At 45.6% G+C, this 26,890-nt stretch overlaps 2 protein-coding genes across 5 annotated transcripts in view; both read left to right on the plus strand.

Moving 5' to 3' along the window:
- HDAC8 (histone deacetylase 8) overlaps positions 1-26,890 on the plus strand; it is a 111,064-nt gene that overhangs the window by 24,044 nt on the left and 60,130 nt on the right. For all 4 annotated transcript variants that reach the window (XR_006274489.1, XM_038415087.2, XM_038415085.2 and 1 more), the window contains 3 exons: positions 15,812-15,924; positions 18,756-18,833; positions 22,248-22,356. Coding sequence is in view for 3 of the 4 variants with exons in the window: in XM_038415087.2 (XP_038271015.2) it covers positions 15,812-15,924; positions 18,756-18,833; positions 22,248-22,356 (300 nt within the window). In the remaining variant the exon portion in view is untranslated. The remainder of the gene's footprint in view (positions 1-15,811; positions 15,925-18,755; positions 18,834-22,247; positions 22,357-26,890) is intronic.
- On the plus strand, positions 4,511-5,956 carry LOC119860899 (zinc finger and SCAN domain-containing protein 29-like). The gene is made up of 2 exons (XM_038415094.2): positions 4,511-4,934; positions 5,570-5,956. Exons 1-2 carry the CDS (start codon positions 4,557-4,559, stop codon positions 5,579-5,581), a joined length of 390 nt encoding a protein of 129 aa, XP_038271022.1. The 5' UTR covers positions 4,511-4,556; the 3' UTR covers positions 5,582-5,956.

The following is a 26,890-nucleotide window of genomic DNA, read 5'->3' on the forward strand; positions in this document are numbered from 1 at the left end:
GCAGATAAATTGGTCTGTGCGGCTTTTTCAGGCTCATATTGTGAAATCTAGTCAATTTAAAAATGGAGTTATAGTAGTAGATGTTCCCCTGCCAATTTTAATGGGTTTACAGTGACATTTTTTCCAATATATCAAGATGTTTCTCTTCTGTGCTGTGCAAAAGACCCATGTGAACAACAGAGGAACCTGAGTACATGGGAAACAGGACAATGAGCTACCCACAAGGCATTGTCAAATGCACAAAAGGAAACAAGCTTAGGGGGAAGGTCATTTTTTCCGAACTTTCAGTTGTAGTCCTCTGAGGTGCTAGTTATAACCACAATAGGCCAAACACGTTCAGACAGTGGCTTTTTAAAAAATTGACTGGGACCCTTTAGCATCAGAAGAGTGCACATTGGTGGCATGCATCTGATGAAGTGGGTTTTAGCCCAGGAAAGCTTATGCCGAAATAAATTTTAGTCTCTAAAATGCCACAAGTACTTCTCGGTTTTTTTGCTGATACGGACTAACACAGCTACCACTCTGAAACCTGTCATTGGTGGAATGATCTCCAAAGAGAATGTAGGGAATGAGGTATGAAATTAAATAGTTTAATTATTCCAGGTTTTTTTTACCATCCCCCTATTTTTAATAGAGGAAATAATGGTGGTATAAAACCATAGAAGCCCTTTTCTGTAAAAGTCATTGAGTCAGATCTCACAAGAGAGTTATACATTTGACAGGCAACTTGAACTGTGGTGCGGGGTGGGGAGGAGAGAGGGGAGGCAGAAATACTGGGATTTAACTTTCTAGTAATGAAATAGATATTGGAAAAAGGGGAATCTGGCTGGCTAGATTCTGAACTTCCAGTTCCGGGGGAGGTGTCCATTTTGACAACGAAGGCTCAGGCTTGTTAGTTAATTTACCCTCATTCAACTCATTGCACTTATGGAAAAGGGGAAAAATTTCTCTGGAAGATCAGCTGTTCTCTGAAAAGAAATTATGTTAAAACAGGGCTTCAACACCAAAGATCTGTTCCTTGCAATTATACAGACTCAGCTGCTGATATTAAGGAGGAAAACAAGCTTTTTACTTCTGGTAGCTCCACAGAGCCTGTAAAGCTATGGGACAGTAGAATCCAAATCACTCTTTCTTGTGCATCAGTAGAATTAAATTCTAATGGGATATGCTGTGCCATTCCCCAGGGTGCAGTCTGGACTGTTGGATAACTGTGTCCCCTCAACTCTTCAATTGGGGGGTCTTTTACATTGCTTCACTGTAAAAACAACCATTCTTGGTCCATTGACACACAACCTCTAACGTGCAAAATTACTCTCAGCTGAATTATATGAGTGTTTCTAGCTAGCCACTCATGAATTACATTACAGAACAACACCAGCAAATTCCTAGTTCCAGACCTGTCCCCAGAAATATGCATCTTGTACTGCCCAGCACCCTCCCGGACAATACAAGCTCATAGAAAGTCCATCATTTTATGAATAGAAAATAAGGTGCACAAACCCTGATATCTCAAGGTTTCCAAACACTTCAATCCAAGCATACGCTGGTTTAGCTAAAACAATAAAACAAGTTTAACTACAGAAAGATAGATTTTTAGTGATTACAGGGAATGAGGCATAAAAGTCAGAATTGGTTACAAAGAAATAAAAGGTAAAATGCAAACTAATTAACTTAACTAGCTAAGGAAATTTAAAGCCAAAGGTTTCTTTCCTCACATGCTCACAGCAGACTGGCTAGATCCCTTCAGCCAGGACCCCACCCCCATTCAATGGTGCTGCTTTTGTCTTTCAAATGTTAATGATGCCATGAGCAGAGATGAGGGGAGAGAGGTGATTTGCGGCCTCTTCCTCATTTTTATTTTTTTCCCTCCTCTTTGAGAATTGTCTTCAGCTGGGGTTCAGGCAACACCCAGTCTGTTCACACGGGAAGCCACAGCTGTTCCATTGCCAAGATGTAAATTTCTCACTCACACCTTTCTTCCTGCCAAAGAATGGCTGCTTACCCTAGTGGTTGTCTATTTGATTGTGCTGACACCTGGCTGAGGAGTTAGTTTGCCTTTTGTCTCTGAGGAACTGGTCTGGGCTTCTTCCCCAGATTTAGAATATGCCTTAGTAACATCATACAGTGGAATCTTATAAATTTACATACAATGTTGCTGCACCCATTTTACCAGGACAGTGAAGATCAGCAAATTATGAGTTTTCAAATGATACCTCACAAGGCATACTTTGTACAAAATTTATCATAGTTTTGTACAAGTGGTGAACACGGGTACAATCTGTCACATAGACCTATACAAAACTATTGCAGATGACTGGGCTGCATATGACTGTGGACTTAATGTGTCCAGCAGGAATTAATTGCAAGTGATTGTTGAAGGAAGGACTCTCAGCTTGACTCTCAGATCCCAGCACTAGTTTGCAGGGTTGGCTGTTAGTTTGAGTAACCTATTTTACTAAGCACATGAGCTATGCAAATCATCGAGAAACAATAATAGTGACTCACTCATCTTGCCCATACTATTTTTAGAGTTAGTTTCCAGAGTAGATTTGCCCTCTGAAAATGTTTCTCTAACCGTTTTCATGATCCCTTTTCAATACTACAGACTTTCATTTATTGGAAACAAAGGGTAGTGGTTAAAGCATACAGCTATTAAGTGTCTTGCATTCTTATCCTGAATCTGCCTCTGACTTCCTGTGTTTCAGAGTAGCAGCCGTGTTAGTCTGTATTCGCAAAAAGAAAAGGAGTACTTGTGGCACCTTAGAGACTAACAAATTTATTTGAGCATAAGCTTTCATGAGCTACAGCTCACTTCATCGGATGCATTCCTTTGTGACCTTGTAGTTACTTAATCCCCCTGTGCCTCTGTTTTCCCATCTGTAAAGAGAACATAATACGGCCTCCCCAGAGTGTCTATTATGATACTTAATTCATCTGTGTTTGTAAGGTACTTTGAGATCCACTACAGAAAGGCAAAGAATGGCTGTCTGTTACTTAGACAGGGTGTGGTGCTTTAAACATTCCACTCAGATTTAAAATTCTAACATAAAATGAATTACAGTGCTAGTGAAAGGTGGCAGATTGTTGGCTCGAAAGTCTGAAGCCCTCTTTATGAACAGAATGCATAAGGAATTAGGCAGCAGAAATGCAGCCTTCCCACATGCACTGCTGTGCCCGTGTGCCTCAATCCCAACCCAAAAGGAGCCCATTTAGAGGAGATATTCTCCTGGTCCGTTCAGCCCTTGGTGTATCATCTGAGACTGCCAACAAGGTTGTTGATGATGGCTTTTTATGATGGGTACAGGCAGCTATGAAGCAGTGGGCTAAAGCCCCAAACTCATCCAATGTATTTTGAGATCGGAGTAACTGTTGGAAGGTCTCTTGCCATGGCTCTGGCACCTGGACGTTTGTTTCCATGAAGCACCTGGTGGCGGAGTGGTTAGAACTCTTGGAAATGTCACTGACTACCAGAAAGCTGCAATCTCCATTCTGCTGAATGCCACCCACAGTGTCTAAGGCTTGATGCTCTTCCGGATTCTGGAGTGTTTTTAAAGGGGTGGGTCTGTTCTAATTTTATTAAAAGTTTGCTTGTTTTGCTGCTGTCAGGTTTGTTAAAACCTCTCAGTGGTGCCACAAAAGTGAAATAAAATGACTACTTACCTCCTCTGTTCCCTCTTCTGGTGAAGTCTGGCCCCATGCTGCCAACTTCACAGACAAGTCATCTTGCCATGTAGAAGGGGAGCTACAGCAGCCCAGTGCAGTCAAACGGGAAATGGATCTGAAACAGAAAACCTGAAAGAAATCAAAAAGCATTAAGAACCCTGAAAGGCTCTTTCCCTGAGTGGTCAGAGGATCTGCTTTCCTGCCCGCACCTCTCCCATACCTGCTGCAGGCTTGTGCTAAAATGGAAAGGATTACAAGAGAGTAATGGAAATTGGATTACAAGAGAATGGAAATTGGATTACAAGAGAGTTGTTCCTCTTTCATTGTTCCTAGGTTTTTCTGAGTTTAGGGCTTGGCTACAATTGCGAGTTAGAGCGCATTAAAGCAGCCCTGGGCACCCTAACTCATGACGTGTCCACACTGACAATTCACGTAGAGTGCCCAGACTCCACAGCTGGAGCACTCCTGGTAATCCACCTCCACAAGAAGCATAATGCTGGCTGCACCCCGGCTGGAGCGCTGCGGCACCATTGTGGACACCCTGGTCTATTAATGCTCTCTGATAGACCTCCAGAAGTGTCCCACAATGCCTGTTCCAGCCACTCTGGCCATCATTTTTAACTCTACTGCCCTGCCCTCAGCTGACCAACCGGCAGACCTGCCCTTTACATTATCTGGGAATTTTGAAAATCCCCTTCCTGTTTGCTCAGCAAGGCGTGGAGTGCTCTCAACGAATCTTTCCAGGTGACTATGCCTCCACGCACCAGGCAATCCCCAGAATGAAGTAATGGGAGGTGCTGGACCTCATCAGTGTTTGTGGGGAGGAAGCTGTCCAGTCCGAGCTGCGCTCCAGCCATAGGAATTACGATACCTTAGGGCAGATATCAAGGGACATGATGGAAAGGGGCCATGACCGGGACACACAGCAGTGCAGGGTTAACGTAAAGGAGCTGTGGAATGCCTACCGCAAAGCACATGAGGCAAACAGCAGCTGCGGTGCTGCCCCCGCAACCTGCCGTTTCTACAAAGAGCTGGACACAGTACTTGGGGGCGATCCCACCTCCACTCCGAAGACAACCATGGAAACTTCAGAGCCCTGTTCAACAAGGCAGGAGGAGGAGGAAAGCGGGAGCGAGGGTGCTGAGGAGGAGGGGGACTGCTCGGCATCCCTAAATGCATGCAACCAGGAGCTGTTTTCAAGCCAGGAGGAAGGTAGCCAGTCGCAGCAGACGGTGCCTGGGGAAGAACAAACACCAGAGGAGAGGTGCCTGGTAAGCGGCTTTTATTTTGGGAAGGAAGTTGTTTGGTGCGGGCTCTTGAGGTGAGGAGGGTTAGGGCTGCATGTATGCCTAGATGCAGAATAGGGGGTCAATGTGTTCTCTCACATCGCGGTAATCGGTCTCAGTGATCTCTTCAAAGGTCTCATGCAGAAGCTGGGCAATACGCTTGCGCAGGTTCCTTGGCAGAGCTACTGTACTCCTTGTCCCAGTAAGGCTAACATGTCCACGCCTCTGTGCCATGATGGACGGGGGGACCATTGCTGCACACAGGCAAGCTGCATATGGGCCAGGGCAAAAGCTGCATTGTAGTAGAAGACCCTCCCTTGCTTCCCAGATCACCCTCAGCAGCGAGATATCTTACAAAACAAACTCATCCTGTGGAAAATGTGGGGACAGTGTTCAATAGAGGGGGCCCCCTGCAGCTGTTGGCCATGAAACAATTAGCCCCCTCTTGCCCCTGTGCTTATTCATGATTTTGGGGCTCCTGTCGGTTGTGTGTGCTCGCTTTTGGATGAGCAATTTCTGCTATTGTTTAGACTGTGCTTGTCTTTAAGTACAGTCGAATCATTGCTCTGTCTTGTGTGAACAATGCTCCCTCTGTTAAGTGTTGCATTTTGGCTTTACAGATGCAACCTTAAGATCCCGGCCGAAAGACTCCAAAGAATCAGGAAGCGTCCATGAAGAAGCAAAGAGGACATGCTACATGAAGTCATGCAGCAGACCCTTAATGAAAATCAAAAAGTGCAGGAGTGGCGGGAGAGTGAAAGGAGGGTCCACCAACAGAATGTGGATCGCTGGCACCAAAGCATGGAGCGGCTGCTAAGCATCATGGAGTGCCAAGCGGACTCGATACAGGCACTTGTAGCAATGCAGGCAGAGCACTGCTGCGCCCTCCCCCACTGCAGCTCTTGTCCCAAAACTCTTTCCCTTGTGCCCCCATGTCACCGCCAACCCACTTTCCCCAACATCCAGGTTCTTATCGCCACCAGCTGTCTCCAACACCTGTAGCTTCACCACCCAGCCCTGCAAACTATGACCCTTACCCACTGCACTCAATACCAATCACCATGCATTTTAGCCAGCCTGAAGTGCAGCACTCATTGCACGGCACTCCAGACAGGAAAGCTGAGTATGATAACAGGACATACGCAAATCTGTGACTGCCCCGTTCCCCACCTCACCCCCTTCCCTCATCCCACACAGTACAGATGTGTCATGCCGTTTCTGTTTCCCAAGCTGTTATGTTTTCAATAAATGAATTTTTTGGCTGTGAAAAGATTCATTATTGCATTAAGTAAAAGATACCATAGCCCAGGAAAGCAACAGTCAGTGCATCATATGTAGCAAAAACAGATTCCTGCTAACATTGTAACCACTGCACTTCCCTCCCATGCAGGGCATCAAACATTACTGGGGGCTTTCAGCCTCAGATTGCTCCCTCAAGGCATCACTAATCCTGGCAGCCCTGTGCTGGGCCCCTCTAATAGCTCTGCTCTCTGGCTGTTCAAATGCAGCTTCCAGGTGTTGAACCTCTGAGGTCCATGCCTGAGTGAATCCTTCACCCTTCCCTTCACAAATGTTATGGAGTTTACAGCATGCGGATATAACCGGTGGGATGATGTCATAAGGTCCAGCTTCCCATACAGAGAGCACCAGCGGCCCTTTAAATGGCCAAAAGCACACTCCACAGTCATTCTGCACCGACTCAGCCTGTTGAACCATTCCTTGCTGCTGTCAAGGCTCCCAGTGTAGGGTTTCATGAGCCACGGCATTAAAGGGTAAGCGAGGTCTCCAAGGATCACATTGGGCATTTCGACTTCCCCTATGGTGATCTTCTGGTCTGGGAAGAAAGTCCCAGCTTGCAGCTTCTTGAACCTCATCAGATTTATTTTGGCCCAATCCTCCAATTTGTCTAGGTCACTCTGGACCCTATCCCTATCCTCCAGCATATCTACCTCTCCCCCCAGCTTAGCGTTGTCTCTGAACTTGCTGAGGATGCAATCTATCCCATCGTCCAGATCATTAATAAAGATGTTGAACAAAACCGGCCACAGGACTGACCCCTCGGGCACTCCACTTGATACCGGATGCCAACTAGACATTGAGCCGTTGATCACTACCCATTGCATCCGACAATCTAGCCAGCTTTCTATTCACCTTATAGTCCATTAATCCAATCCATACTTTAACTTGCTGGCAAGAATACTGTGGGAGACCGTATCAAAAGCTTTGCTAAAGTCAAGATATATCACGTCCACTGCTTTCTCCATATCCACAGAGCCAGTTATCTCATCATAGAATGCAATCAGGTTGGCCAGGCATGACTTGCACTTGGTGAATCCATGTTGACTGTTCCTGATCACCTTTCTCTCCTCCAAGTGCTTCAAAATGGATTCCTTGAGGACCTGCTCCATGATTTTGCCGGGGACTGAAGTGAGGCTGTAGTTCCCTGGGTTGTCTTTGTTCTCTTTATTAAATATGGGCACTATATTTGCCTTTTTCCAATCGGCCAGGACCGCCCCGATCGCCACGAATTTTCAAAGATAATTGCCAATGGCTCTGCAATCACATCAGCCAACTGCCTCAGCACCCTTGGATGCATTAGATCTGGACCCATGGACTTGTGCATGTCCCGATTTTCTAAATAGTCCTTAACATGTTCTTTCACCACTGAGGGCTGCTCACCTGCTCCCCATACTGTGTTGCCCAGTGCAGCCATCTGGGAGCTGACCTTGTCTGTGAAGACCAAGGCAAAAAAAGCATTGAGTACTTCAGCTTTTTCCACATCTGTCACTATGTTGCCTTCCACATTCAGTGAGGGTCCCACACTTTCCCTGACTTGTTGCTTACATACCTGTAGAAACCCTTCTTGTTATCCTTCGCATACCTTGCCAGATACCACTGCAATTATCTTGGTGAATTCATGTCTAGTTTACTGTCCACTAACACCTCTAGGCGGCACTTCAACATTGCTGCATTCTAGGTTTCCCCACATTAAGTATGAGTATTGGGTTATTTTTCCTAGCTGCCTTTCCCAGGGTCCATCTCATTTAGAATTTTTTTAATCCAAGTTTCCCCTTTCTGTGACTTTTGTGTCCTCACTGCTGTTTTCAATTCCTCCCAATTTAGTAGCGTCTGCAAATTTCATTGTTGTGCTACATAACCTCTTCTCTTGATCGTTAATAAAGCTGTTAAATAAGAGTGGTCCTAACACTGGTCCCTGTCATCCCCACCTGAGTTGCTACATTGCCAGTTATTTCCCTTTGTTTTCATTCTCTAGTTTTCAGTCCTCATGACCATGTTCTGTTGCAAATCAATTTGAATTATTTCTTTCTGTTAAGATATTGTGAGACACTGCATCTCATGGCTTACTAAATCCAAATATATTATTCACATAGATTCCCTTAGCCTACTGATGATTTAGTAATTCTGTCCAAAAAAGTCAGTTTTGTCTCAAGAATTATTCTTTATAAACTCATGCTGCTTATTGTACGAGCCCATTCGGTGGCTTCTTTCTTCATGCTGGATGGACCATCATTTCTCTTGTGGAGGGTGTTTAGAGTTTCAGATGGTTATTGCTAGGATCATTTTCCTTTTCTCTTTGAATATTGTCTACTTGCTCTTTACTAATTTTTGGTACTTCTCCAGTTATCCATGTCTTCAGAAACAATTAGCAATACTGTAAAATTTTAAATGATAATCCCACATATTTCAACATGGGTCTCTGTCTCAAATTTGGCCTTGGCACATTGAAAGGAATGAGCAATATTCAGGTAAACTGTAAGCATGGTTCAAAACAGAATGAAACAAGAGGGTTTATCAGTTGGACACACACTGTCTCGGTACATGCAATTAAACTAATAATAATCCTTTGTATTTTATAGGCAGGAGCTGCTGTGTCACACTGAAAGTGAATAAGTACACTCTTCATCTTTTATCTTTCTTGAACTTACTGCTTTTTTTGCAACCGTTGGGGTGTGGGTGTATACACACACACACACTTTTATTTTGGATTCCTGAGTCAAATGGGTGTGTATCCAGAATAAGTGCTCCTTTGTCAAAATAATCTGCTTGTGGGGGAAGCAGGATATTGGCTTAATTGCTTCCTGAGGTTATAAGCATGGAAATGGAAACCACAGTCTTCATGGGCTCAGGGCTTGAAGTTCAAAATAGTCTAGGATGGCTTGGAGCTAAGGGTTGATGCCCTTTATTGATCAAACACTGATGTTTCACCTCTGGTACCATGCTCAAAGCTTTCATCCAGCATGAATCTAGGAGATAAATTATCCCAAATATTATCCTCCCAAAGGAGGCATCTTTGCAGCAGCTAATGCTCCATCCTGGAAGGACAATAGCTGGTTGGGAGTTGGCAATAGCTGGTTGCCAATAGCACTTGGGCAATAGCTGGTTCTACTTTTCTTTGATTAGTATTTTAAATTTGTCATCTATTATATTTACAAAGATCCACAACTTCAAAAGACCCAAACAGCTGATGTTGCTGTCTTGTCAGCACAGATGGGGTGTAAAAGGCCTCTTTGCCACTCATAGACTTTAAGGCCAGAAGGGACCGTCCTGATCATCTAGTCTGACCTCCTGCACATCGCAGGCCACAGAACCTCACCCACCCACTCCTGTAATAAGCTCATTATCACTGGCTGAGTTACCAAAGTCCTCAAAGCTTGATTTAAAGCCTTCAAGTTACAGAGAATCGACCATTTATTCTAGTTCAGATCAGCAAGTGACCCAGGCCCCAAGCTGTAGAGGAAGGTGAAAATCCTCCAGGATGTCTGCCCATCCAGAAAATTCCTTTCTGATCCCAAACATGGTGATCTGTTAGACCCAGAGCATGTGGGCAGGACCCACCAATCAGACACCTGGGAAAGAATTCACCATAGTAACTTAGAGCCCTCTCTGTCTAGTATCTCATCTCCAGCCATTGGAGATATTTGCTAATAGAAATCGTGGATGGGCCAGATGCCATTATAGGCAATCTCATCATACCATCCTCTCCAGATGAGTCTTGAAACAAGTTAGGGTTTGGGTTTTTTTGCCCCCATTGCTCCCCTTGGAAGGCTATTCCAGAACTTCACTACTTTGATGGTTAGAAACCTTCATCTAATTTCAAGTTTTAACTTACTGAGGGCCAGTTTATATCCATTTGTTCCTATGCCAACATTGGCCTTTACCTAAATAACTCCTCTTCCTCCCTGGTGTTTGTCCCTCTTATGTGTTTAGAAAGAGCAATCCTATCTCCCCATAGCCTTCATTTGGTTAGACTAAACAAGCCACGCTCCTGAAGGCTCCTCTCATAAGGTAGTTTCTCTGTTCCTCGAATCATCCTAGTTGCCCTTCTCTATACCTGTTCCAGTTTGAATTCATCTTTCTTAAACATGGGAGGCACATCTTGTTATGAGTCCCTAAGTGCATGACCTTGCACTTTGAACTGTTACATTTCATCTCATTTCTGTTACTCCAGTTTTCAAGGTCATCCAGATGTTCTTTTATGATGTTGGGATCCTCCTCTGTATTGGCAATACCTCCAAACTTCGTGTCATTTGCAAATTTTATTAGCACACTCCCACTTTTTGTTCCAAAGTCATTAATGGAAATGTTAAATAAGATTGGTCCCAAGACCAAATCCTGAAGAGCTCCAATAGTAACCTCCCTCCAGCCTGACAGTTCACCTTTCAGTATGACCTGTTGTAGTTACCCCTTTAACCACTCTTATCAGCTGCACAAAAAATTGAAAGCACTTGCCAAAGGGATCCATATGTGCTCTCCTTAGATTGTTTTTGTGTGTCAGTCACCCTGGGATTGCAGCAGTAAAAGTCAGCAATTCTCAGTGTCCATTCAGTAGTTTCCCTAAGATGGTTCTCTCACTGCTTTTATCTGCACTAGCTTTATCTTGATCAGCTCCACTGGTAGTAGCAATAGTGGGAGTGCTAGTATAGAAGAGATCCTGGTGGCCACCAACATCTTAATCCATGTGTCATCTCACTCTGCCATCTAGAAGAATTAGGCCTGTCTCTATGAATGGGATTAGGTGACAGGGTTGCTGGGGACTGGACTCCATGATCCTGGAGGACCCCTCCAGTCCAGTGCCTGGCTATGTAGAGCCTACAATAGTTACAATTCCCTTTGCTGGTCTACACTGGCACTCCCACCTGGTGTAGAAGCTGTAGTCATGGTACAGAGAACAATGGTGTTTCCTTCCATCAGCACCTAATGAAAACTTGAGCCAATATAACTGGGGACAGTAACTCTCTTCTTGAGAAAAAGAAAAGCAGGACTTGTGGCACCTTAGAGACTAACAAATTTATTTGAGCATAAGCTTTCGTGAGCTACAGCTCACTTCATTGGATGCATTCAGTGGAAAATACAGTGGGGAGTGATCTAGCTGTTGGAGACCTGCCCTGGCTTAGAATCCAGTTGTGTTCTCTTTGGGGAGAGGGAGATTTATTATTTTTAAAAAGTGAGTACATTTGATTCTAATAAAGATGGCCAAGAGACGGGGCAGGTGGACACTGCAGGTTCCTGCACAGCCCTGCCAATGCACCTCCCCAATCCTGTCTTTGTGGCCTTTCCAGTGCGGACTAATCCTGCGCTACAGTGACCCCTGCTACACCAGTTCTGAACTGCTACCTAGTTTTATCCCCTAGCTAAGTGCCCAACTTCAGCATCCTCTGCTAGTCCAGTCCCAGAGAAGATTGTCAGTCATACTGTGAATTGGTATCTCTGTAATGTGGGCCGTGGTCTATGAGAGACTAGTCCAGGAAACCATATCACTTGTGACCCGATCAATCTCTTGTGGTGTATGGTTAGTATGCTAAAATACTTTGTCTCCAGTTCTGTGGTGGGGGGGATAGTCTGGCACGGGCCCTCTTAATGTACTGGTTCGGCAGTTTTATTACTGTGGAGCCCAGGTGAAGTTAAGCAGAAGCCATAGTCTTAAATGTCAAACATTTAAAATGGGAAAAATAGCCTGTATGTTAGTAAAACTAAAAAATACTCCCTGGATGTTTTTAGAGAAACAGTCCCTAGCGTTTCTCTGTTAATGGAGCTAGAGGTTCTCTGGACAGCACCAGTGCCCATGTGCAGCAGTGAGTGTTAGAAACTACAAGAGTACTCTCCAGATCTTGTTCCCATCTACCCCACAATCTTGTGCCACAGAGGCAGAGAGTGGTGGTGGTGGGGATACTGAGCAGAGAGAACCACAGGCTGAATATCTAGCAACATTTCCAGTAGTGAGGTCTGAGAACATGGACAAGTCTGGTAAAGGAACAAGGGAGGCCCTGTAACTTGAACCACAGTGGACATGTCTACACTGCCGCTGGGAGCAAGTCTCCCAGCCCTGGTCCACAGACTTGTGCTGGCTGTGTAGCTGTTTGTGGCTCAGGCTCTCAAGCCCCCCCGCCTCCCCAACCCCAGAGCTTGAGCTCTGGCCCAAACTGCAGCATTTACACAGCTATTTTTAGCATGCTAGCGTGAGACTATGGACCCGAGCTGGGAGGCTCATTCCCAGCGGCAGTGTAGACATGCCCTTAAAAGTGGGCTAGAAAGCACTGTATGGGTCAGCCTGCACTGAGTTACTCCTGAGGGCATTCTGCGCCAAAAATTTTAAAATTCTGCAAAATTTTGCAATTTTTATTTGTCAATAAATAAATGTGGAGGCTCCTGCATGGCAATGGGAGTCCAGGCACAGAGGTGGGAGGTCACCCTGCATCCCACCCCCTACCCCAGACATGGACTCGGCGGTAAGGCTGCACCTGACCCTGACACAATGTAAGGGTCAGGCCTGCCCCAGAAACACCCCAGGGCTCCGCCCCACCGTGCCAATCACACTAGCTCTAAGGAGGCAGGCAGACTCAGTCCAGCAGGATCCAAGTGTGGAGGGGCTTCGTGTGGGGAGATCCAGGTATGATGGGGTTCTGTTTGGACCAATCTGGGTGCAGGCGGCCTGGTGAGGGATCTGGGTGAGGGGGGGATCTGGATGAATGGGCTTGTTGGGGGTGATTCTAGGTGCAGAGGTACTGGGACTGTGCAGGGGGGTCAAGGTGAAGGTGGTTGGGGCTCATGGGGGGTGTCTGAGTGCTGGCTTCATGGGGTGGGTCTGTGTGCTGACTTGGTATGGCTCAGTGGCGTGTGGGTGCGGGGAGCTTGTCGGAGTGGTGCAGGTGGGGTGGGGCTTCTGGGGTGAGAGTTCAGTTGCAGGTAGCAGTCTGGGTGCAAGGATGGGGTGTGGATGCAGGGAGGTGGGGCTCAGTGGGGGGGTTCTGGGTGCAGAGGGTGAGGTATGTTGGGGCGATCTGTGCTCCCTCCCCCAATAGCTCAGTGACCCCTCCCCCCATAGCTCGGGAGCAATGGAGGCAGGAAGCAAAGGTGTGTGGAACTTCCTGCAGCTGGAGAGGTTTCTGGGGCTGGATCTGACCTAGTCCTGGCTGCTCCTTGCAGGGGAAGAGGAAGTCCCATCCTCCCCAGCCCAGCTGGGACTAGCAGCTGGATAGAAGCCACTGGCCGGAGCATCCCCAGCCCTTTCCCCCACTGATTAACACCTCTGCTAGCTGCTTCTGGCACCTGAAACGATGCCCGCACACTGCTGGGGAGTGGCACGTGACCGCTCTTGCGGCTTCCCTTTGCTTCCCTGTCAGAGAGTAAGTTTTGTATGGGGAAGCAAAGAAATCTGTCGGGGACATGAATTCTGCACGTGCGCAGTGGCACAGAATTCCCCCAGGAGTAACTGAGTGGTGGCCAATAACTTCTGCCTGCCTAGAAGACTTATTGTGGCTGTGCTTCAGGCGTTTACTGTTGCATTGCTGATGCTCTGCTCGCAGACGCTAGCTCCAAGCATGACAAGGAGCTGGAGATTGCTGCCAAAGAGAGCAAGGCCCTGGCTGAGAAGAAGTTATCTTGATTTATTGTGTGGATGATTCAAAGTTCGCAGGACTGTAGGTCAGCTTTTGTGACTGGGCTTTGAAAGTGCAGAAGCATTTTCTTCACAGCTTTGCTTTTTATTGGGTTGCATCCTGTAAGAAAGGCACCAGCATTCCTTGTTCTGCTAGAATTCAGCATGCTCCTAAACCTTCTGGGATATGGGTATCCAAACTTTGGCCAGCCAATGGTCACATGGACAGTGTTCCAGAAGTTGGAGGGCTTCCTTTAACTTCCATAAAACAGAGAAGATTGCAGCTGTCCTTCCCTTTAGTGCAGTGGCATGAATATCAGGATCAAGATATTAAGGCTTATGGCCCATGAAGCTTGCAGCTTCATCTTAGATATTAGGTTATTGATATTCTTTCTTTCCCTTTAATGGACTTTATAGATGGGTGACTATTGTTACTCCCACTTTACTGGGAGGTGAGGGGGGTGGGAAACTGAGGCACAAGGCAGTTAAGTGACTTCCCTGCGGTCATACGGCCTGTTAGTGGCAGAATTGGAAATAGAATCCAAGTCTCCTGACACCTGCTGTGTGGTGCTGTGTTCATTGTGCTGTCCTGCCTCTCAAAGAGAACTCTAGGGGTTGTGCTTATGTGTTTTCTGTATTAACATGCTTTCCACAGCAGATCTGAGCCAGCATTCAGCTTGGATCCTTACAGAGTGGTGATTTCCCCTTTTCCTTTTCTTGCTGTCTCCTTAAATCAGCCTTGTATATATGAAGACTTCCTGGGATAGGAAAAATAGGACTTTTCTGCAGAGGCAGTGCTGGGAATGTAAAAGTCCCATGCACTAGCTGGAGACAGCAGTTTCCCTACAGCAGCTTGCATTTCCTCCATTTATTTGACAACGTGGCAGATACACATGAGCAAGGAAAGCATGTTTCACATTAATTTCATGGGCCCTCCTTTCCATGGGGGGAGGAAGGAAACCATTCCTACCAGCAGCTTAATTCCCACCCCAATGACTCCCTCGCTGGTGAATTTTCTGGAGGGGGAGGAGTGTTTAAAGTTGCACTTCTCTTCCTCTGAGCTGCATTTTAACACTTCATTGGGGATATACACTTCTCGCATGTGCAAGCTATGAGGTGTATTTCAACCATCAAAACTAAATGGCGACTGGGTGGCTGATGGGGACGGGAGTGGGATCCAGCCCAGGACAGCAGTGGTCTGATTGCTGTCCTTGAAGTCAGGCCAATGCTGAGTACTTTGGCTTTATCTGTTGGGTGTCGGAGTTCTTCGGTGAGTTCCTAGCAGCAGGAGTCCAGAGCTCCAGACTGCTCACTTGTAGCCCATCAGCTGAGACTGCCTACAAAGATTAGCTTGCGCTTGTAGACCTCCATGGCGGGAGGAAGGCGGTATGTTTCTCTCCAAGGTAGGGCTGAGGTACATTGGCAGGTACATTGTGCTGCAGTGTCTCAGTACTGTGCTGCAGACAGAGGAGTTTTAGGCGCTGGACTGTCAATCTGCCACCTTTCAGTAGCAGCCAATTCACTTAAACTGAATTTTAGATTTGCAGGAGGCTAATGGCAGCTAAATATGTGTGTTTAGCTGCTCTGTACTTCCCTCTGCTGTTCATCCCTGGGCCACTCGAGCACAGTCTCTCAAGCCACCAGAGGCCATGATGGCTGTTTTGGTGTGGGATAAGACCAGCAACCTCATATTTAACATTTCAAGCTGGACATCGAGCCCAGGTTTCCAAAGTCCCATGTAACTGATCAGATACTCTGTGTGTCTTGTGGCTGGCTCTCACGTTGCTGCTCCTGACCAGTGGGACTAGTTGACAGCTGTGCCTTAGTGCTCCTTCTTTTAGTCCAGACAAGATGGATGCCATGCTGCTGGATGGGGGTTGTGGAGGGTGCAGGGGGCAAAGGTTGGGGCGAGTAGCTGTCTTGTCTCCACTTGGGGATGTTTAACTTCCTGAATGTTTCCTTGCAGAGATGAAGCTTCTGGCTTTTGCTACCTAAACGACGCCGTCCTGGGCATCCTGCGGCTGCGTCAGAAATTCGACCGCATCCTCTATATTGACTTGGACTTGCATCATGGGGATGGTAAGGCCGCCGCTCGGGCTGCTAAGCAGTCCTGGCAGGGGAGTGCTTTGGGGAAGCTTTGCAGGAGCCAGGATCGCTGAGGGGCTGTTACTGCAATAGAGATTACCTGCAGCACTTTGAAAATAAAGTGGCAGGAAGGCAGGCTTTGTGCCTGTTTGTTTGGGTTTATAAAACCATATGAAAAGCCCCAGTGCTGCACTCTTGATACCTCAGCCATAAAGTACAAATACACTTCTTCAAACAAAATGTACACAAATGAACAGCCTCGTCTCGCCCCATTACTGCTCTTGCACAGATTCCAAGTCCAGAGGGGACACCTGTGATCTACCACTGGACTACCCCTGCAGAACTGCTGTTTAAAGTAGAGCATAACTTTTAGAAAAACATCCCTGCTATTAATCAACTACAACTAAGGGAAAGAAAGCAGTTTTGCTGCCCCACAGAAGAAGGGTGATGAGGGCTGCTCTTCAGGCTGTGAAAATAGATGAGATTTGCATCATGCCCTGAAGTTCGGCAGATCCAGGCTACTTTAGACTGTTTAGGTATGGGGAAGAGGCTATGCCACTGAGGGCTTCTCTGGAAGAAGACCCTGCCAGTAGATCCTTCTCTCTAACACCAAGGGGACTTGAAATCAGCAGATTCACTAGAGCTAAACTCCAGTAGTACTGCACAAGGACTGAGAGGTTCTCTTAAATGGGAGGGGCCAAACCACTCAGAGCTTAATGGGTCAGAGCCAACACCTTTACATGGTTTCCAGAAACCAGTGTAGATCCAGGAGCTCTGGTGTTCTGCCTTGATACCCTGCATAGCAAGTGGGGTGCTGCAGTCTGTACACTTGGGTTTGCTAGTTGGTTTAAGGTACACTCCCATGTCGAGTGCATGGTGGTACCCTCAGGTCAAGGTAATAAACGTGTGGATTAGTGGCATCCAAAAAAGTCCCAGTCTTCTAGCTAATGGAGGTGTGAAACAGCTGTCTTGATTGCAGTGGCTGGGGATCTAGCCAGATCCTAAGACAGTACATACGCATTCAGAGGGACAGGTATAATTCTGGACAAATCTTTTCATTGTTTTCCCCAATCTACCAGTATCATTGCAGTCTTCAGTGAGTTGAGCCTTTGTCAGGTAGGCCAGATCCAGGCCCCGATCTCTACCTGACCGCTGGTAGAGTGCATGACTGATTCACTTGGGTTGATATAAGTGAAGAGCTAGGACAGGGTGGAGTGTCATCAGCACCATAGCCCGTTTCTCCTCGCCAATGCTGCTGGTGGGAAGTGAAGAGTGGTGAGGCATTGGGGTCCTGCAAACAGACTCATGTATGGAGGAGAATATCTAGAGTTCAGCTTTCACAAGCCAGAGGTGCTAATTCTCGTCTTGCTGTGAAGCAGGGGTTCTCAAACTGTGGGTCAGTGGGTTGGGACTCTGTTTTAATGGGATTACCAGGGCTGGCATTAGAATTGCTGGGGTGTAGGGCTGAAGCCCAAGCCCCGCTGCCTGGGGCTGAAGTTGACGCCTGAGCCCCACCGCCTGGGGACAAAGCCAAAGCCCAAGGGCTTCAGCCCTGGGCAGTAGGGCTCAGATTATATGCCCGCTGGCCAGGGCTGAAGCCCTTGATCTTCAGCTTTAGCGCCCCCACCTTGGTTTGTGGGGCTTGGGTTTTGGGCCCCCCAACCTGGGGCAGCAAGCTCAGGTTTCAGTCCCCACTACTGGGGTCATGTAGTAATTTTTGTTGTCAGAAGGGGGTCATAGTGCAATGAAGTTTGAGAACCGCTGCTGTAAAGAATGGCTTTTTCTCCACTTAGCAAGGTGAGGTTCCCTCAATTCACTTAGGCCCAGGTCTTTAAGGTCTTTAGGCACCTAACTCCCATTGATTTTAGTAAGAGTTTAAGTGCCTAAATACCTTTGAGCACCTAGGGTTAGTTGCTGACTCGTGTTAGGAGATGCCTTACATGGCTCTCCCAGCTCCTGGTGCTTGCTCTGTATTATTAAAACACAAGGCCCTGTGGTGGTGATCTGAGCAATGGTGGAATATTAAAAACAACAAGCTCTATATTAACAAGCTCTAATTCTATTAAGCTGTTCCGCCAAGGGTCTCCAGCAAGAGGATTTCCTCACTGCCCCTTGCCTTCCATACAAGACGTAGGACTGTGTCATGGCCAATCCTGGGGCTTAATTGCTTAATGTTGTCAATGCAGATTTGTGATGTTGCAGCAGTCCATACTTAATGATGATTCTATAAAACAAAATCCAGAACAGGCCTTGACTGAAGCTGCTCTCTGCATTGAGGCCATTATTTCAACACTTTTTAACATTTCCTGCTCTCCTAATTTTTATGGTGTGTTTCATTTTGGTCCATTTCCCCCCCACATTTGGTTTGTGTTAAGTCTTCTGCAACTTCTTTCCCAGTGTCTATGCATATTAAAAAGAGACTTGGTGAACTGGAGTGCTGCTAAAAGGGATGGACCATTAACTCTGGTTCTAATCAGGGACAGGTCTGTCCTGGGGCACCCTAATTCTGACCTGCCAGGCTGTCCTCTGCTCTTCCAGTCTGAGCAGACAATACCAGTGCTGCAGAATTTTGCAATGATTTGTGATATGGAGATGCATTCACCAATGTTTAGGTTGAGACCAGCAAAACTCATTTCACTTGTCATCCACGCCACATTTGAACTTGTCTCCATTTGTTAAGGATGGATTTACTGTGTCATGTCTGCCTTTTGCGCATTCTCTCCCTTTCCCCCACTGCTTGTTTGAGGTGAGCTCTTGTGTTTTCTTTGTAAAGTGTAGTTTATGTGAGTAATTGACACCGGAGTTTCTTTCTCTCTCCCTGTTAGGTGTGGAAGATGCCTTTAGTTTCACCTCCAAAGTCATGACTGTGTCTCTGCATAAGTTTTCACCAGGATTTTTCCCAGGTAAGCAATCTTATTATGGCTTCACTAACTAGCAGTTTCTGCACTTTGGTTATGTCCTGTCCCCTTCACTCTTTCCAGGTTTCCCACCACCCATCTGTGTCTGCATCCTCTCTCTACGCAGAAAACGATATAAGAGGAGCCCATACACTCAGTAGTGCACTTCCTCAGCCTCTTCCTGACACTAAACCTCAAGGGTACAACCAGTGCTGGGTCCATTCCACTGTGCTGCCGCTCTCTGCCTGGGCTAGTGTCATGCTGTGTAGCAGAGAAAAAAGCAGAGCATCAGCAGTGCTTGAATGAGCCCAGAAGGGGCACTGAGGGCAACCTCACACGCTGTATCCCTTTAGAGGGGAGAAGGGACAATGCGATGAGATGCAAGGCATCCTTGCTTGTGCGTTTTTCAAGAGAGGGAGGTTGTGAGGCTCCAACGTGGGAATCTCTAGAGCTATGTCTTCACTTACTGCAGCGTGTCAAGTACAGACACTATATGGTGCAGTGAAAGGCTCTGGCAGCGAGGAGACTCTACGCTGCTAAAAATAGCGGTGTAGGCACGTGAGGCACTGCTTGGGCTGTACACAGCCCGTGTCAAATATCTACCAAGGGGGTTCAGGCATGTAGGGCACTCTGACCTTCTTGTCTAAGTCCTGTCTCACCGTCTCTACATTGCTAGTTATACCCCTGCTAGCTGGGTGGGCAGTGTCTGTACTTTACATGCCACCATGAATGTAGACATACTGTATGAGTCAATGGCTAGGGAGGGCTCTATTGGCACTAGTGAAAGCTTTGCAGGACTCTGTCAAGAAATGTCTGCAGTTGTTCTCTTTACCTGCTTTCAGTTGTGATATGATTAGATATATAGAAGCAACTCTTACCAGAGTTTTTCTCTTTTTCATGTGACACACTGTTTGCTCCGATCAGAGGTAATATTTTAAAAATAGCTTTTTTGTTTAAAGGGAACATTTAATGAGTTTTTTAGGTTTAGTGTTAAATAAATCTTAAAAGCCTCAATTCATGTCAGCTTTTGTAATTGAAGGAAAACGTAATTCAAACGTCCCCTGCAATGTTGGCAACCCAAATGCAACAGTGCTGTGCAGAAAGTGTAACTGACTATAGAAACCCCGTATGAAACTGGCGAGTCTAGTTTTACTGTCTGAGCTGAGTGAAATGTAAAGTCAGTTAAGATCTTAAATGATCAGTGAATCTTTCGAAATCCATTCCAGTTTAGTGTTAGGAAATGATTTTCCGTGATACTGACCAAGAAACCTCTTACGACAAGTTTTATCGTCACCATATCCTGTTTATAGGTGCTGTGCAACCCATGTAGGTCTGTCCTGCCATGTGCTGAGCCCTCTGGCCCCAATCCAGAAAAGCACTTAAGCATGTACTTAACTTTGAGCATTTGAATAGTCCCATTGATTTCACTGGGACGACTTGTGTACTTAAAGTTAAGCACATGCTTAAGTGCTTTGCTGGACTGGGGCCAGATGTCTCGGCGCCTTGCAGAACTGAGCCCAAATAGCACATCTCCTCTGAGGTTGTACCTTCACTGCATGTGTGCCAGCAGCATCTAGATGCCTGCGCAGCTCAGAGAATAGCTGTAGGCCTTCAAACCACAGGCCAGATTCTTAGCTGGTGTTAACAGTAGAGCTAGGGCTTCTGCTTTTCAGGGATTAATAATTTCACTTTTCAGGGTTTATTTTTAGCAACTTTTGAGTTCCATGTTTCAGGGGTTGGGAGGCTTTTTCTTTGTATATACTGTAATGAGGTTGTGTGTGTGTGTATAAAAATGTCTATATTATATGAATATATGTAGTATATGTCTCCCTTCTGCCTCCCAGTGCCAGAGCCTTTTACTGCAGTGGGGAAAAGCTCCAGCAACTCTCAGCTGCCAGAGCCTTTCACCACTGCCTCATCCCATGCCAGAGCCTGTTTTAAATAGTACTACATTAAAGTGCACTAGGGAATGTTTAGTGTGCACCAGGAGGGTCTACACTCACTAATTAAAGTGCAATGCGGCAGTGTAATTTAGAAATCACACCTTTGTAGTCTTCATTACTGCCCTTAAATACAAGTAACATTTCTGGGTTTTTTTATTGGTGTTTGTTGATTAAATGTGAAAATCTGAAGACCTGAGTGTAGTTTTGTTGTGGATCAGGCTTCATGTTTTTGCAGGCTCTGACTAATTATTTTATTATGATCATGCCCAGAGGCCCCCACAGCACCCATTATGCTGGGTGCCGTACAGACACTTCTCACTGCAGAATTAATTCGGGTGATTGGCATCTGGGTTGGCCTAGCCTGGGTGTGGACAGCCATACTGCAAAGCCATACTTAAGTTACTGTGTCCACACTGGTGCTGGCTGCCCCGTGTGTGTTGCTAGGACTTCTGGGGACATGTTGCGTAGTGCTTAGCACTGCAGTAACTGAGCTGCTCTCTGGTTCTTTTCCAGTGAATTGTGGGAGAACTTGTCTGTCCTTCAGAGCACATGGGGGGAATTGTGGGAAGGTAATGGACGACTATCAGCGTTCAAATGGCCTGCATCATCACTGCAAAGTAGGCAAGTTAGCAGCCCAAGTGAAAGCAGTATTCAGGCTTTAGTCTTTTGCCAAATGAGCCAGCTATTGCCCATGGAAAGCACCACTGCATTTGGGTCAGAGGTGTGTGCATGTGGATGGGAGCCCGGTTAGGGGCCACAGCTGAGCAAGAGCCCAAGTTCACTCTGCAGTGAAGACATGCCCATAATAAGAGACAGTCCCTGCCCTAAAGAGCTAACAGTCTTGCTAGGCAAGCCAGACAGTAGTTGAGAGAGAGGAAATATTATCCCCGTCTTACAGATGGGAAGCTGAGTACAGAGAGACTGAGTGACTTGCCTAAGGACAGCTGTGACAGAGGTGGGAATCAAACCCAAATTTCCCAAGTCCTAACCACAGGACCATCTTTCTGTCTGTCAGAGTGGTATTTATTATAGACCTTAGGGAATGTAGAGCCTTAGCACTTGGATAGGTCAGTGCTTTTATCCAAAACTTCAGCAGTATCCCTTTAACTGTCTCCCTTTAACATCAGATTCTACCAAAACCCCTTTCACTGTCAGTTGCAGCAACCTGTGTGTAGATCTGTGCGTACATACTTCCCTCTCCCACTGTTGCTAATGTGTTGAAGTCTCTGAACTTTCTCTGGGGCTGTAGTTTGCAGGGTTTGAAATCTTAGAAGTATCTGCCCCAGGGCAGATACTACTTGAACAAGGTAACTCAAAAACCTCCCTTGTTGGAAGTAGAGTGCAGACTTCTCTGAAGGTGTGCTGTGCATCAATTCTTCCCATCCTGTGGAAGACATCCCTGATCTGTTCAGTGATGTTATTGAGCTCATTTTCTCCTTAGCTGACTGATAGTTTGGGTTTGTTTTTTATTGCTCAGGAACAGGAGATGTGTCTGACATTGGCCTGGGGAAGGGTCGATATTACAGTGTCAACGTACCTATCCAGGATGGCATTCAGGATGAGAAATATTACCAGATCTGCGAAACGTGAGACCCATTTTCTATCTGTTTTGTTTGAACAGAGAATTTCAGAGAACAAAACCTGTACAGATTTTTAATAATCTTTTTTATTATTTAAATTTTGGCCCCTTTATGGTGTCAGTTTAAAGACACACAGATACGTTAACTGGTGAGCTCACCTTGTAGGATCCCAAATCCCTATACAGATTGTATATACAGAAGCACTGAACAGCAATGTCATCCACCTCTAGGTGGAAGGGGACAAGCACCCAACTCAACTGTGTGTGTATTTTGAGGGTCAGAGGGTGTAATTTTAACCAAGCACACTAGGGCAAATATCTACTCTTAGTGCTGAGGGATCTCTAGTGTCCATACAGAGAGGGACATGGTGGGGGACAAGGTTAAGGTTGTTTGCAAAGCATCTCAAGTGCAAAGCTCCATTGAATTTATTTGATCTATTTTGGAAGGATTAAGAACTGAGCCATCTTTTCTGGAATTGGAACGGTTGGTTCTAAGGAGTCTAATTCTGCACCTTCACAGGTGCATGACACAAACCACTAAATCAGCCTCTCTGGCAAAAAATGAAATCCAGAGCCTGTTCTTTTCTAAAGATGATTAACTTTAGGACACTGCTGCTGCATGCATTTGTATGTCAATCTAGTGCTCATGAAAGCCAAGGGCTAAACCAGTTGCTAGATCAAGACATGTGATAGGAAGTCATTGTGCAAGCTTCCCAATCCAGCTCTGGCAATACATGTTTGTCCTGACCTGTACAGTACCCGACTTCCTCCACTACCTCCATGACTCCAGTCCTGGATCACTTCTGAGCATACTGTGTCAAAATACAAAGTGATTTTAAGAATCCAATAAACATCCACCCAGGAGTAGGATGAGACCATCAGATTTGTTTCTACTTGTGACTCAAGTTGGGATTTAAACCCAAATTCAAAACTATTCAAACGGAATACATTGAAAATATAAAAATAAAACTTGTGAAATCCGATGTGCTAAATGGGAAAATCTTGCATTGGCCTGGAGAGCGTTAAATAAGCTAAAAGATCCCTTCCCTCTGACTTCTTTTCTGAAATAAAACAATGATCATAGACTCAAATTATCCATCCATTTACAAAGTGGTCATGGTATTTGATTCTGTGACCTCCTGTGACAGTGAATTCTGTAAACTGACTACTCCCTGTGCAAAGTATTTCCTTGTATTATTCTCATCAGTGACCCCTGCTGGCGAGAGAAGCCCCCTTTCATTGGCAGCCTTTTCCTCTTTGGCAAATAGCTGGGCTCCAGACTTGCTCTTTGGCATTCCCAGAGCCAAGCACCAGTAAAAAGTTATGCAAAACCATGCCACTTCCCTCCGTCTTGGTGGCAACTGCCTTCCTTATCTCTATGGAAACTGTCCCATTGTAGCACAATGATATAAATAAATAAAAAGGAAGTTTTGCTCCTGGAGTCTTAAACCATGTGCACTTTGAACTTGCCTCTCTATAAATAAGAGTGCTTGTGTTTGAATACTTTTGTTCTAGCAGATAAACTCCTATCCTGCTCTTGGGTGGTATGGCATATGTATAATTGCCTATTGTTTCTGGAAATTGAATGACTCAGACTCCAATTAAATGCAATTGTTAGTAATAGCCGCTGTGTGGAACAGAGGCCAAGGTGTGACATTTGTTTTTTTAAAACTCTGACATGTCTTTAAAATATTGTAGATAAAGGCACCCAGAGATGAGACGTTTGAGACTGATAACAGCAGAGCTGGATACTCATCTACAGCAGTATGTGTCAGTCATACACAGCGCAGAGATGTCCAAGAAATCTGTACACACACACTGCTCTGGAAACTTCGGCACTTACCTATTTCCTCCATCAAAAGAGAAAGTTACATGGGTTCTAGATAATCACTGACTATCTCTTATTCATAAGATCATCCAGAATAGCTAATTTATTTGATCTTCATGAAAAAGGTTCTGATAAGATGATGGGTTCCTTCACCTCTATTTTAAATATTAACCTTCTGAAGATAAAAATACAGCATCTGAACAACATTACAGATGTGGAGAACCATACTAATAAATAATCCAGAACTTGCATTCAAACAGTAATATTTCACACCATGTTTATTCAAATTGCTGTAGCGGTTAGTATGGTACATTCACATTTAATGATGTGAGGAGGAGAAATTTAGTTAATTCTCGTCTAACAAAGTCAGTGATGTACAAAAGCAGTAAATATTTGTTCACTGGGTCATACATAGTACATTCCAGTGCATAGCATATCACTATTTGTACACGTATGTAGTATGATTATATATTAGCAGTACATGCTGAGCTGCGGTATCAAGTTTTTCTCAGCATGAATTTGGGATTGTTGCATTACTCTTGATTGGAGAAACCACAATGCAGGTCACCCCAAAAGAGTGAATGTGAAACCTTTATAGCACAGGTTTCAGAGTAGCAGCCGTGTTAGTCTGTATTCGCAAAAAGAAAAGGAGTACTTGTGGCACCTTAGAGACTAACAAATTTATTAGAGCATAAGCTTTCGTGAGCTACAGCTCACTTCATCCGATGAAGTGAGCTGTAGGTCATGAAAGCTTATGCTCTAATAAATTTGTTAGTCTCTAAGGTGCCACAAGTACTCCTTTTCTCTTTATAGCACAGATACCTTTGTGTGTTCCGTATTTATTAGGGAAGGAGGCTTAAAATGTTAAAGAAGGCTTGAAACTGCATGTTTGTATGCCATCACTGAAAGTCACGAGCCTTAGTTACTTTGGGCCTAGTGATAACACCAGCAGTTACATTATATAGGATACAAGTATAGAAATCTTCAGATTTCCGCATGTGTGTTGACCATTGATTGCCTGGGGTTAATAGAAAATGGCTGCTGTGGGCTGGTTATTCTGTATTTTTGTCCATATTTCTTGCCCCTTCCTCTGAAGCATCTGGCAGTGGTCACTGTCAGGCAGAGGCAGGATATTGGACTAGAAGAACCGGGTCTGATCAGGTGTGGTGGTTTCTTCTGTCCAGGCTTTTGAGGGAAAGAAAACTATAGTACATCTTAAAAATGATTTAAGCTAGCTTTTCTAAGCATTAGTGCCTTAGTTTGAGGATCTTTCGGGGTCAAAACAAGGGTTGAGCCCCCTCTCGGGGAAAGTGGAATCATCCTTTCACAATGGCACAAAATGCCCATTTCTAGCTTTGATGAGTCAAGCAATATCAGATCATAAATCTGCTGGCCTAGACTGAACAGTCAATGAACGTAAGAGAGGTAGGTGAATGGAGAGGAGAAAATATTTTTGTGGCAGATTGACTTTTTATTAAACAAGACTCCTGTTTAAAGAACTTCAGATTTTGGAATGTTAGAATCAGTCCTGAGGAAATGGGATCAGAGGATAGAGAGTGCAAGTGAGGCAGATGGAATGTGCATTTATTGCACATCTCTGTAATTTATAGTTTGCAGTGTTGTTGTAGGCCTGTTGGTCCCAGGATATGAGTGAGACAAATAGGTGAGGTAATATCTTTTATTGGACTGACTTCTGTTGGTGGAAGGGACAAGCTTTTGAGTGTCAGAGCTCTTCCTCAAGTCTCGAACAAGTAACCAGAGTGTCCAAAGTAAATACAAGATGTGGCAGATTAAGCATAAGGGGTTCATGCATGCTGTATGAGACCACTTAAAATGAAGTGCGCAATTAAGACTTAGCAGGTGGGTTACCAATTGGTGTAATGAGCCATAAAACCAGTGTGTCTGTTAAGTCCATGTTTTTAGTGTCCAGCCAAAGTTATGAATTTAAGTTCTCAGGCTCGTCTTTTGAAGGTTTTGTGCAGGTTTCCTTTGAGGATGCAGACTGAGAGGTCGGATATGGAGTGCTCGCTTTGTGAAAAGTGTGTACCCCTGGGTGACAGAATGATCTTGTCTTATCACTTTTCTGAGAGAGTGCATTCGAGAGCATAGTGTTTGGTTTCACCCACATAGTTATTGTTGGGGCATTTGATGCACTAAAGGAGGTATACCACACAGTAGTGCAGCTGGGGGGGAGAGGGGAGCGGCCACTCCCCCACTGAGCAGAAGTGGCACCTTTTTAATTCTTTGGCGCCTTTTAAATTTTTACTCACCTGGCGGCGCTCCGGGTCTTCGGCGGGGCGGGTCAGGGGGAGTGGAGATAAAAAAAAAAAAAAAGGCGGCACCCCCTGGTACTCACCCGGCGGCGCTCCGGGTCTTCAGCAGCACTTTAGCGTCAGGTCCTTCACTCGCTCCGAAGACGGGCATTGCGGCGGTGGAGGGGGGGGGGTCCTTCAGTCCTGAAGACAGGAGCGAGTGAAGGACCTGACGCTGAAGTGCTGCTGAAGACCCAGCGCGCCGCTGGGTGAATACCAGGGGGTTGCACCTTTTTTTAATCTCCGCTCCCCTGTTTTTTCCACCTGGCTATGCCACTGATACCACATATTGTGATAGGCATGTGTAGGACCTATGGCTCTTGAAAGTGTGTTGGGAGGGGGAGTATGATCATTGTAGCAGTGGATATATGGCTGCAGGTTTTGCATCTGTTGTTCTGATA

Source organism: Dermochelys coriacea, chromosome 9 (assembly GCF_009764565.3).
Source record: "Dermochelys coriacea isolate rDerCor1 chromosome 9, rDerCor1.pri.v4, whole genome shotgun sequence".
Lineage (NCBI taxonomy): Eukaryota > Metazoa > Chordata > Testudines > Dermochelyidae > Dermochelys > Dermochelys coriacea.